General features: G+C 40.4%; 1 protein-coding gene across 1 annotated transcript in view; it reads right to left on the bottom strand.

The window, feature by feature from the left end:
• Window positions 1–2,144: 2,144 nt before the first annotated feature.
• Window positions 2,145–13,193, bottom strand: part of LOC119410158 (zinc finger protein ZFAT) — a 14,832-nt gene continuing 3,783 nt past the window's right edge. Inside the window, exons 8-24 of the mRNA XM_037677069.1 lie at window positions 12,450–12,502; window positions 12,150–12,224; window positions 11,730–11,878; window positions 11,543–11,634; window positions 10,912–11,060; window positions 8,179–8,941; window positions 7,959–8,064; window positions 7,638–7,870; window positions 7,409–7,490; window positions 7,134–7,253; window positions 4,965–5,138; window positions 4,784–4,872; window positions 4,215–4,353; window positions 2,872–2,978; window positions 2,594–2,681; window positions 2,396–2,493; window positions 2,145–2,321 (exon numbers count right to left, since the gene is read on the bottom strand). Of these exons, the coding sequence (XP_037532997.1) occupies window positions 2,145–2,321; window positions 2,396–2,493; window positions 2,594–2,681; window positions 2,872–2,978; window positions 4,215–4,353; window positions 4,784–4,872; window positions 4,965–5,138; window positions 7,134–7,253; window positions 7,409–7,490; window positions 7,638–7,870; window positions 7,959–8,064; window positions 8,179–8,941; window positions 10,912–11,060; window positions 11,543–11,634; window positions 11,730–11,878; window positions 12,150–12,224; window positions 12,450–12,502 (2,694 nt within the window). The remainder of the gene's footprint in view (window positions 2,322–2,395; window positions 2,494–2,593; window positions 2,682–2,871; window positions 2,979–4,214; window positions 4,354–4,783; window positions 4,873–4,964; window positions 5,139–7,133; window positions 7,254–7,408; window positions 7,491–7,637; window positions 7,871–7,958; window positions 8,065–8,178; window positions 8,942–10,911; window positions 11,061–11,542; window positions 11,635–11,729; window positions 11,879–12,149; window positions 12,225–12,449; window positions 12,503–13,193) is intronic.

Below are 13,193 nucleotides of genomic sequence, written 5' to 3'. Positions count from 1 at the left end.
GCAAGGAAGACTCATTTACAAGAGAGACCTGTTTCTAAAGAATGATGACAACAATAAACAATCTTAAAAGAAAGCATAAAAACCAACGCAGATACATTCCTGTTTTGAGTATTTTATATCGCTTTATAATGTAGCTTTTTTTACATAATTTTTTTACATGCCTTCTTTTAAGATTGTCTGCTGTTGTCATCATTCTTTGTTTAAAAAAAACAGGTCTGTCTTGTAAATAAGTCCTCCAGGCTCAATGAGACTAACCTGTATAAATGAAGGTTGAATTGAATATACTGTAAATAGAAAAAAATTAATGGGAGCAATGTATGTAAAAAAAAAAAATAAACAGCTACATTATAAATCGATATACTAAAAACAGGAACGTGTCTGCGTTGGTTTTTGCCTTGAACTTAGCAGTTGTTTGAAGCCACTTGGAGAGGTCAAAGTCAAGAGCTTCAGATATTTTTGCAAGATATTCCAGGAAACAGGAGCGTAGTAGCAGAAGACCCTTTTGCCTAGTTCAGTCCACACTGAAGGAACACTGCATGTAATAATGTCCTGAGAGTGCACGCTGTAGCTGCACTCACGTAGTGACATGTAGTAAGTGCCATGTGTTGTCATCATTGTATGTTCCCAAACAATGGCGGAATTGGTTCTCTGCATTTAACCCATCACACCTGGGCTACACCCATGTGGAGCAGTGGGCAGCTATATAAGCGCCCGGGGAGCAATTAGGGATAGGTGTCTTGCTCAGAAACATGCATTTGTAACACTATCCTTAATGCATATTCAAATCAAGTATGTAATTTAAAGTTGGTCTTCGTTGAAACATGAAGGAGGAGGAGAGTATGCATGTGTTATGTATGCATAATTATCACTCGAGATTATAAAAAGCATATGTACAACACAGCTAGAGGCTTTTAGGGCTTTTTGCTATTGGACTTGGACAGCAGATAACTCTGTCTGACCCTCCTGCTGCACTGGGGTTATTTTGGCCCAGGGACAATGGGAGGGTTTAGAGCACCAGCATTTATCTTAGTTGAATTTCTTTTTGTCATTTTATTTTGGGGCTTTTTAGAAGCTGTAGAAACAGAAGTAGTAATAGTTGATATTGTTGTAGTTGTTGTATTTTCAATTCAATTCGGTTTGTATAGCACCAAGTCACAACAGAAGTCGTCTCAGGGCGCTGACCAGTGGATGGTTTGGATGAAGCTATTATTTCTGACAATTCACAGCACTCAAAAGAACAAAAACAGTCCAAACATAGATCAGGTTCTAGAGACATTTTTAAAGTTCTCTCACTCTCATCTGACACAGCACCAGAGGTGATACTAGGCATGTTGGTTTGATTTTTTTTTCTAATTGAAATAATTTTATTTATGCAGAATCTCATGAAGTCATCACTGCTTAGAGTTGTAGGGATACATGAATCAACAGAGATAGGGTTTTTCATTAGACTAGCTATGGTACTGAAAAGGAACCTGGGGTTATTTTTATTCTCATCAAAGACAAATTATATAAAGTTATAGCTTTACGGAGCGCTTTTTGTACGTTAGCAGGATCTCTCTCCAAGATAAGTAAGATTCCTCAACGTTAGTGGAGCGCCATTTTGTTTCCATCTTTCTAGATGTTTGTTTTCAAGTATGTAACTCAGAATTGAACCAATGAGCTAATCTCCTCTGATTGATTACTTTCTTTTTCAGCAGAGCAGCTTTACCGAGAGAAGTTTGCAAACAAATTGTAAAATTATCAACTACATGATCAAAGTCACTGCTCTGATATATTACTCTTGTAATGGACTGATATACCTGTATTATCCTTGTAGTGGAAAATATTTGTTTTGTTTTTTCTTCATTTTTGTTGTACATGCACTGAATGTAATTTTGATTGAGTTTTCATTAATGGTGGATGTTGATAAAAAAGGGGTCTGGAGTTAATGAGCTTCTTTCAGTATAAATTACTTTATTTGAATGTACTTTGTATCAAACATGCTACAAATCTCAGACAACAAAGTTGAAAAAAATAATGACTGAAAAAAAATCTTAAGATGTAAAGTCATAATAATAACATGCAGACATCCTGTACATCTTTATTGTTTCAGGCTCAATGATTTTAAAATTTGATCACTCCTAATTGATCTCTATTGTTTGTTCTTAAATGTAAACAATATAGTGGTGCGCATTTTCTCCCTGGGTGAGGACCGTCAGAGCCTCCAAGCCGCTTGCCTCCTCCATCACCATCACCTGGTTTCCATCCACAGCCCCCTCCACATTCACCACCAACAGCTGATCGCTACAGTCACCGACCTCCTGCTCTTCGGCCATCTGTAACTTCAATTGTGCATCAACAATTAATTTGAATCATCCTTTAGCTAAAGACAACAAAGTGATGCAATACTGTTTACCTGTTGTACTACAGCCAAAGTGCTGGGAGACATGGCAACATAGGAAGCGACTTCACTGTGAGTCTCTGAGCTGAGTTTAGTCATCTGCTGGATATTTACTGGAAAAACATGACACAAAATTGCTGTAACAGTTTAAAGTCTGCAGTAAAATAGGATCTTTAAAATAAAATGTATGTGTCATATTGTTGCTAAGGTTACCACTGTCCATTGTGGCAGCTACAGGTGTATTTGTGAGCTGCTCCTCATTCTCCATAGACACACAATGAGCCTCTGCTTCTTCAACTACCTGCACAGATGTTCAAACAAAACTAAACTGTTAATTTCTTCCATCTTGTATCTGAAACATTTAGTGCTTTTAATATTTTTGTGTAAAGAATCCTGAGAAACTTTTTGCATGAATGACCTTTGACTGATAAAATATAACGATGGACGATAAAAGTGGTGATTTGTTTCCGGTGTGTTCGTAAGTTATTTACCTCCCATTTGGCTTCCAACACTTTCAGGTTGTGTTTGTTCTTCAGGTGACGGTTTAACTCCCACTTTGTTCCATAAACAAAATCGCACTCTGGACACTTTAGGGCACCTGAATACAGGGAAAATACACATAAAAGCTATGTTAGGCTTGGCAGAGCACAAGTTTTTTTTATGTAAGTACCCCACATATCTGAGATCAAGAGTGGAGATAGATGGGGTTGTGTTCTTAGACTTACAGAACGTGTTTGAACCAGATAACTGTGGAATTTATTTTGGATAAACAATTCAATTCAGTTTATTTATATAGCACCAAGTCAGAACGCAAGCCGTCTCAGGGCACTGAACAAAAATATTCACATGCATAAGAAAGCCAATTAGTAAAGTTCTCTATCTAAGGAAACCAGCACATTGTGTTGAATCTTCACTTTGTCTCAGTCTCCCTTCCTCAGCAAGCACAAAGGCAACAGTGGAAAGGAAAAACTCCCTTTTAACAGGAAGAAACCTCGAGCAGAACCAGGCTCGGGACGAGCGGCCATCTGCTTTAACAGGATGGGTTTGAGAGGAACAGGAAGGAGAAGCAGACAAACAAAGAATGACAGGTCCAACTGTACCTTCTATTGGAAGAAAAACAAAAAAACATGTTAAGATAGAAATAATTACAAATACAAACAGGTAGAGTAGAGCAAGTAAAGATAGCAGCAGAGTGAAGAAATGTGGTCAATTTGTCCTCCAGCAGTCTAAGCCTAAATCAGCATAGCTAAGGGATACTATCTCAGGAAACCCAGGCTGACTCTAACTGTAGGATTTATCAAAAATAAAATACCTAAGCCTAATCTTAAAACTGGACAATGTGTCAGCCTCACGGACAGAAACAGGAAGTTGGTTCCACAAGAGAGGAGCCTGATTAGCCTGAGCCTCGAGGAGCCTGATTCGAGGAGCCTGTGTACACAATTTCATTCCACCTCATGTACCACCTGTAGTGAAAGACAATAAAACCTACTTGAAGTTGATAACTGAAAGCTCTGCCTCCCATTCTACTTTTGAAAACTCTAGAAACCGCGTGTAAACCGGCAGTCTGAGAGCAAAGTACTCTGTTAGCAAAGTACGTTAAACTACTCAGTTTCAACAAGGCGGCTGTGGCTGAGTGGTTAGAGCAGTCGTCCTTCAATGGGAGAGTTGGGGGTTCGATTCCACCAGTCATATGATGAAGTGTCCCTGGGCAAGACACTGAACCACTCATTGCCTCCAATGTGTGTCCATCAGTGTATGAATGTGATAAAGCACTGATTATTCTGTGTATAGATCTAGTAGAGTGTAGTATGAATGGGTAAATGAGGGTCAGGACCTTGCTGTTCCAGCGTTTCAGAGTTGGGCAGTCCAGGCGCAGCGTTCTCATACGTCTCATCTGGGTGCTTCATTTTGTAGTGTCGCTTCAGAGCACCGGCGATATTACAGGAGTAGTGGCAGTGAGCACAATGAAACGGCTGCAAACACACACACAAGGAGAGTAGTACACCAATAACTGCAAACCATGAGGAATTTTCAGGCTATTCTTACTGTTTAGGTAACATGTTTAGGCTGCTGTTTAATACATCGTATTATCTTACATTATTAGTGTTTATCGTATATCTTAGATCCTTATATACTGTTTCTTTTTATACTTTTTTTTTTTGCTATTTTTGGGTGTAACTGGGACCTCGGGTAGACAATTTCATTCCACCTCATGTGCCACATGTGATGCGAATGACATTAAATTCACCTTGAACCTTCAACAAAATGGGAAATGTAATAAGAGACAGCTCCAGCTTCAGTATAAATTAGAGAAAATTACAAAACTAAATAAATTAAATTAGGTAAAGTTTATGATCACCTTACATACATACAGGCCATGTTTATGCAAGTGTGCATTCCTACCTTAAATTTTGCATGTTGCTCCATATGTCTGAGCAATGATGGTTTAAACACCGATGTGAAGTGACACTCAGAGCACTGGAACCTCTTACCTGGATGAAAACAAAATGATTGCCCTTCTATTTAAGATGGCTAACTTCCCGCCCTTCCATGACCAGCACATATTGAGCCATACTCTGCATACCTTCATCTGTGTGGCTCAGCCTGTGGCTTTTCAGGGTGAGTTTCGATTTGAACTTTTTACCACACAAATCGCAGAGATGATGACTCTCCGTGTTGTGTCGGTTCATGTGAGTCTTCAGGTTGCTCCTATTGCGACATGAGTAGCTGCAGACACCGCAGATGTATGGCTTCAAACCTACAGGTAGTAACACATACAGAAAGATAGAACTGATGACCTGAAACTTTACTAACACAAATAAGAAACCAAATGTGCGTGAATACAATACAGTGATCCCTCGCCTATCACGGGGGTTACGTTCCAGAGACCCCTGCGATGGGGAAAATCCACCAAGTAGCAGCATTATATTTATTTATTTAAGGCTTTATAAACCCTTCCAGTACTCCAACAAACCTTTCCCACTCTCTTATAAACACTGCATATGCTCAAACACTTTAGCGATGAAGATGATGAGATGAATGTACAGTACTGCACAGCATGTACAGTACACACAAAATAAAATAAAAAAAGATTTACCAGCAAAAAGTGAACCGCGATATAGCGAGGGACGACTGTACTTTAAAAACCGACTTCATAAAAGCAATTTTCTTTTATATCTTGTGTTAAGAGTCGGGGGACTTTGGGGTTGGTCTGTCCATAACTGCAGCTGAGGTCGCTGAGGTAGTTAGAAAGCTGAGCGGCGGCAGGGCTCTGGGGTTGGATGAGATTCACCCTGATTTCCTTAAAGCTCTGGATGTTGTGGGGCTGTCTTGGTTGACACGCCTTTGCAACATTGCGTGGACATAGGGGACAGTGCCACTGGACTGGTAGACTGGGGTGGTGGTAACCCACTTCAAAAAGGGGACTGGAGGGTGTGCTCCAATTACAGGGGCATCACTCTCCTTAGCCTCCCTGGTAAAGTCTATTCAGGGGTACTAGAGAAGCGCATCCAATCATTGGTTGAACATCAGGTCCAGGAGGAACAATGTGAGCTCCGCCCTGGCCGTGGAACACTGGACCAGCTCTTTGTCATCACTACAGTCCTTGAGGGGTCATGGGAGTTTGCCCATCCAGTCTACATGTGTTTTGTGGACTTGGAGAACGCTTTTGACCGTGTTCCTCGGGGTATAATGTGTGGGGTGCTCTATGAGTATGGGAATGGGGGTCCGTTGTTACGGACTATTCAGTCCCTATAGACAGGGTGAGAAGTTCAGTTATCTGGGAGAGACTCAAAATAGAACCACTGCTCCTCCACATCGAGAGGAGCCAGTTGAGGTGGTTTTGGCATCTGGTAAGTATGTTTCCTGGGCGCTTCCCTAGGGAGATGCTTCAGGCATGTCCGACTGGGAAGAGCCAGGACACACTGGAGAGATTTTGTCTCTCGGTTGGCCTGGGAACACCTTGGAATCCTCCCAGAAGAACTGGAAAAGATGGCTGTGGAAAGAGATGTCTGGGTTTTCCTGCTCAAGCTGCTGCCCCCACGACCCGACTTCGGAACAAGCAGAAGATAATGGATGGATGGATGGATGGATGGATGGATGGATGGATGGATGGATGGATGGATGGATGGATGGATGGATGGATGGATGGATGGATGGATGGATGGATGGATGGATGGATAGATGGATGGATGGATGGATGGATAGATGGATGGATCGTGTTAATTGATGGCACTTAAAATCAAATGGTTCAAAGGATTTTGTTTGAAGAATTAAATTATCAATTTCAAGCTTTTCTTTGGGTTTTATGTGAAAACAGCAAAGACCAAATTAACTTTCTTTGTCCTCTGAGACATTCGTGAACATCTGTGCAGGACATTTGCTTGCAGGCTGATGTATCGCAGTCTGAGAACAGCTGGAACTTCAAGGTAAACTGCTCTTCGATAAGAGAGGCAAAAACATTCAAAAGCAAAATGAACAGCTGCTCCGGCCTAGATATAATGATCTTAGTCACCTCCCAGAAAGATATGAATGAGGACAATGGAAATTACATTTGGATTTGTTAAAGAGACAAACTATTGTAACTTAACCAGTAGTTTGCCTCAACAACATCATTGTGTGGTTTCTTTTGATGGCACAAAGAAGAGGCTGGGACAGATGGACGCTCAGATCAGAAAGAAATGACTGAATCATTACAGATGTTGTACAGTTGTGCTGTGAGCTTCACGGTATTAAAAAGAGGGTGAGTTTGCACCTTGATGTGCCCAGATGTGCTGCTGAAAGTCACTGCTGTTCTTTAGAAAGTAGGAGTCACAGTGGGGACACTTCTCTGCACGCTGCACCATTAGTCTTTTTCCCTGCACAGTCACTTTACCTGCCAAAATGATCCACACAAACAAAAACAAAACAGACTTTAAAAAGAGGTCAAAGTACCGTATAGCATATATTGAGAAAGTATGAATAATCACCGGTTTTACATTTGATTTTAACGAACAAATGTGATTAAATGTCAACATAGTTGTTCTTTACCTGGGTGGGATGATTTAATGTGGTACTTTAATCTGTGCTCAGGAAAACTGCACCGACAGACGGGACAAGTCGCACTGCGCCCCTGTAGATAAACATCAGACTATGGCATGAGAAAAAGGCTCATCGGAAAGTAAGAACAATCTCAGTGTATCATAGTCAAATGTACCTGAATTTTCAGCCTATTAAAAAGATATTTGTATACTAAAATTAATCTCCTCATGCTCTTTACCTGACTGTGGTGTGTCTTCGTGTGGGCCTGTAGTTTGTATTTATCAGGCGTGGTGTATTTGCAGTCAGGAACAGAACAGCGCAGCAGCAGGCCGCTGTGCTTGTGGATCTGGTGCCGATTCAAGGAGCTTTTGGTGATGGAAGAGTAGCTGCAGTTCGAACAATAGTGCAAGTGCTCCTTGGTGTGTGTGCGAACGTGGACATTAAAATGGACTTTGTACCAGAACAACTTCCCTGTAAAGCAGAAATATGTGAGGAGAAACAGCAAAAATGAAATTAATTTGTTAAAAAAAACAAAAAAACAAGCAGCTCAAAATCTTACCGCAGTGTTGACATTCTAGGTCTCCATAAATTTTTCTGAGTCTCTGGAACATGTCCATATCAAGCTGAGTCTTCTGTAGGGATGAAAACACCTGCTGGAATGCAGTCTGGTGGAAAAGTAGCAACATGTAGCAAGAGAAAAGCAAGAGATCAGGACAAAGATGAACATTATGAACAGAACTAAAGCACTTTATAGCCACATCGTTTTGATTCGTCACTACCATAGCCTTTTCTGAAAGTGAAGTCTGCTTGTTGTCCACCTGAGGACCAAAAGATGAAGGTGTGTTTTCTTGAGTCCCATCTTGCTGGTGCAGGATGTGAAGACACTTGGTAGATAAGGAGGTGTTTGTGTTTTCAGCTGCAGAGGAACTTGTTTTGTTTAACTGCTCTTCAGCTGCTGCCACTTCAGCCACTTCACATCTGTTCTGAGAACTATCCTGAGCACCTTCATTTCTTAAGTCGTCTTCTTTTTCACTTGCTCCCACAGTTACGTGTTCTTCTCCACATACATCCAGCAATGTGTCTCGTTCTTTCGTCTTTTGCTCCCCGTCCTGCTCCTTATTGCCTACTGCATCATTTCTGTCATCTTCACCCTCCTTGTGCTCTTCCATCTCTCGTCTCTGCGCCTCTTCGCTCCCTCCCCTTCCCTCAGGTGGGATCAGACAGTAGCTAATGTTGATGCAGTCTGCAAAGGCTCGTTCTTGATCCAGCTCGGGGTGAGACTCCTCCAGGTGACTCCTCAGTCGATGCGAGCTGACCAGCTGTCTGTCACATGCGCAGCAGGCATACAGGAAGAGATGCTTCCTGACGTGGGCAGCAAGGGCGACCATCTTGGTCGCAGAGTGGTCGCAGAGCGAGCAGGCGAAGGGAGGCTGAGGACTGTGCATCAGCATGTGGCGCTCCCGCCCCAGCTGGTTCTTGAAGTGTCGGTTACAGGTTGTGCAGTGATACAGGAGCTGCCTGAGGCCCTGACGAGTCTTTAATCTGGATAACACATACAGGCAGAGTCAAAATACACACGTATGAGGGTAACAGGTGGATAAATATACAGCATGATACTGTACTCAGGGTCTAATCCAACCTCTTAAATGTAAAAGTTAAAAGAGCTATTTCTGTATGCAACTTACAGATAACCATCAATGCATGTCTTATGTAACTAGAGAAATCGCATTTCCTGTGAAAGTGCAGTGTAAATGCTTATTACTGAAGAACTTAATGAAAAACAGATGAAATGAGATTAAAAAAAAACATTCTGAAATGTAGCTGAAACGGAAGAACAAGCCTAAATTAGCAGAAGAAAGCAGAAAGGATATATATTTGCTGAATTAGGTTTAAATAAGGGGCAGCACGGTGGCGCAACTGGTAGAGCTGCTGCCTCTCAGCGAGCAGGTCCCTGGTTCAAACCCCAGTCCAGGGGCCTTTCTGGGTGGAGTTTGCATGTTCTCTCCGTGCATGCGTGGGTTTTCTCCGGGTACTCCGGTTTCCTCCCACAGACCAAAAACATGCATGTTAGGCTGATTGGTAACTAAATTGTCCCTAGGTGTGAGTGAGAGAGTGAATGGTTGTTTGTCTCGTTTGTCTCCATGTGTCCCTGTGATGGACTTGCGACCCGTCCAGGGTGTCCCCCGCCCCTCGCACAGTGACTGCTGGACATGGGCACCAGCGACCCCCGTGAACCAAAATGGAATAAACGGGTAAAGATAATGGATGGATGGATGAGGTTTAAATAAGCATAAATGAGCACAGAAATTAAAATTGTATTTAAAAAAACATGAAATTAGTTTAAAATAAACAGAAAGCTGAAAAGGAAAGAAGAAGCCTCAGCTACCCAAAGGAAGCAGAAAGAACTGAAATGAGCTAAACAAAATGTAGAATTAGCAGAAAAAGCTAAAAAATTAGCATCAAAAGAGCTTAGTAGTAGCTGAAAGCACAGAAAAAGCTGAAACTAGCAGAATCAAGCTGAAATTAGCATAATGAAGTTAATTAGGCTGAAAGTAGAAATCAACATGATCTGCAAACAGCTGAAATTAGATAAAAATGCTAAAAAGGTAGCTGAAAAGTTAGAACAAGTTTAAATTAGAAAAAGAAAGCAGAAAGTACACATTTGTACAATTAGGCTGAAAGAAGCAGAAATGAGCATAAAAAAGTGTAAATTATCTGGGAAAAAAAAAAGCTGAAATTATCAAACAAACAGCTGAAAAGTAGCTAAAAAAGGCAGACAGGAGCTTAAATTACCAGAAGTGGAGAGAGCACATTTTTGCTGAATTAGGATGAAAAAAGTTGAAATTATTGCAAAAAATGTGGAATTAGCCGAAAAAGCTAAAATTAGCATAAAACTGCTAAGTAGTAGCTGAAATAGCAGAAGAAGTAGAAACTTGCAGAAATCATCTGAAAGGAGCAAAAAGAAGCTAGAAGAAGCACAAAAATGTTGTAGTTAGCGGAACGAATCTGAAAGGAGCACAAAACAGCCGGAAAAACAGCTGAAATTAGCTGAAAGTAGCTGAAAAAAAGTTTAAATTTGCAGCAGGAAGCTGAAAGAAGTTGAACCAGAACAAAATGTGAAAGGAGCAGTAAAAGGTTGTAAACAGATCTAATATGAAGGATGTAAAATGAGCTCAATTCATTTTCTATGAGAAAAAAAATGGTAGAAAAGGCTTTAATATTTTTTTAAAAGTTAAAGGTGCACCAATACCAAAAGTCATAGCAGGATTGTCCTGAAAGAGCTGAACGAGCTGATGTACGATTTGTTGAAATAGCACAAAAATTGTGGAATGAGAAAGATGCTGGAAAGTGTACGGAAGAAAAATGGATCACAATAGTGTGAATGCTTCATAAACATTCACACTATTAATGGAACATGAAAACAACATTACTGTGGAAACACTTTTAGTACTTTTTAATTGTTTTATGAAAATGGGTGTGGCTTTAAGTCTCACAGCTGTGGAAGTTCAAACCTCAGTTCCTGGTAGTTTTGTAAAACGTCCGGTTCTTTCAGGTTGTGATGTTTCTCCATGTGCTTCAGTAAGTTCTTCACATCAGAGTACTTCTTCACACAGAAGCTGCAATGCTGCTTCACTCTCTGATGGACTCGCTCGATGTGAACCTAAGGTTCCCACAAAAGGAAAGAATTGTAGTCATCCAGAGGAAGCTTTTTTTTTTGCAATTTATTTTATTTATGTAGAAATACAAAAATGCTAAAGTGCATCTTGTTCTTTGGTGCAATGACACAAAATCCTAAAAATCTATAGCTCGACGAGTACCCATATAAAGACAAATGCATTTAAAAACATTAAAAACATAGCATTCCTTGGAGAAATGTAAAACTGACTGAATTACAGCCATTTTTGTGTTTTGTGAGCTTGCCTAACTGTGACGCCCAACTTTAATGGGATTGGCTGACGAAGTTAATCACAGTACAACTAATAATTACTTTCTGAAAGTTGCATTAAAATTTGTCCACTAGCTCGTGAGATATTTTAGTAACAGACAGACAAGCAAATACATAGACTCCGGCAAAGCCATCATCATTCTTTCACATTTTATCAGCAGCTTTTAATTCAAAGCGTTACAAAAAAGTTCAAGCACCTTGAGGTGTCCCGGGCTGAGGCAGCTGAATGAACAGTGTTCACAGCTGAACTTCTCTCCTGTGTGCTTCCTTAAGTGAACATTCAGGTTGGCTTTGAAGAGAACATCTTCGATAAGTCTGTTTCACTTTCAAAATTAACTGCTACTCAAAATGTTTTTTAATTTAGTCCCCCAATTCAAGGCTTACCTTTGATGGCTGAAGCGTAGTCACAGTGCGGACAGTGAAAAGGTTTCTCCTGAGTGTGAGTCCTGAGGTGGGAAACCAGCGAGTGTCTGAACTTGAAGATCTTATGACAGAACTCACAGGCAAAGATCTTCAGATGGTTCAGGCGTGAACTAGAAGACAGGAAGGGACACGGGTGCTTTTACAAGTTAACCAGTTTCTGTGTTCATGCTACTGCTGTAACAAAATAAATGTTAGTATTTGGAGCTATGCTGCACAGAAAACAGTACTTTACAACACACAACGAACTTAACATAAACCTTAAAATCCACATAAACACGTCTTTTCTGTTAGATTAAAAAGAACGTTAAGCTAAATTCAAAACTTTAAACATCTAAAAATAAATGTTGATAGATTTTAAAAGTATAAATGTTCATATTGTACCTGATATTATCTTGTTTGATGGAATATTCCTGGAAGCCTTTGTTTGTTTCTGCTGTTGCTGAGCTCAGACTGGAGCTAGGAGCAGAAACAAACAGTAAATCAGGTCACACTGACACAACGCTTAGAACAGAACTTCGTTTTTACATATTTAAAAGAGCAGCTTTTTTAATGTTTAGCTTTTATTCAAAGGATGTGAGATTGCTCTTTCACTACAGAAAGCTGACTGACTGTTAGTCATCCTGATCAGAAGCATGACACCCAAATAAAAAGTAGACAGAGGGACATTTCCCATCACACTACCTCGGCTCTGGCTCCGTGGTGATATTTTCAGGGGTTATCGCTCCACTTGCAGGCTGCAATATAACAAAAGAAATGAAACAAAAGCAAAAGTAGGGTTTTAATTATAGCAAATGTTTGAGGGGGAAAAAATACATTGAGAAAAAAAAAATCCTGCAACATTTGATCACAGATATTTCACAATATTCATAAAATACACAAAGAATAGCAAATAAGTGTGATGCATAATGAAGGAATTAAACAATCAGCTTTAGCTGAATGTGTTTATGAAAACACGTCTCTTAAAGGACTGTCAGCAGTTTTGACTTGAGCAGACAGCAAACTGTGTGTAAACAGCTCTTTAAAAAGATGTAAACCATTCTGATTGTAACCTGCACTGCTCTCAAACATGAATCAAATGTAATATATTGAAGACAGAAATTACAGGAAAAACTTACACTTTGACTGTCAGACAGATAACTATTTAGATTATTAAAACTTCTTCTTTCAGCTGCTCTCGTTTTCAGGGGTCGCCACAGCGAACTAACTCGCACGAAGACTTGGCAACTATTTTTATGCCAAGTCCACCGAGCTACCACAGCTCCCTGTGTGGAGCACAAAGCTGCTATCTAGGGCACCCAGGGGAGCAGATGGTGGGGGTTGAGGGCCTTGCTCAAGGGCCCAGAGTGGCGCAAATGAGGGTGAAGGCAGGTGAGGGTGCTTTGTGGAAAATAAATAATTGTTCTAAACTTAAAAAAAACTCTTAAA

The sequence above is a fragment of the Nematolebias whitei genome, chromosome 5 (assembly GCF_014905685.2).
Source record: "Nematolebias whitei isolate Nwh7 chromosome 5, NemWhi1, whole genome shotgun sequence".
NCBI lineage: Eukaryota > Metazoa > Chordata > Actinopteri > Cyprinodontiformes > Rivulidae > Nematolebias > Nematolebias whitei.
This window is presented reverse-complemented; position numbering and strand designations above follow the sequence as displayed.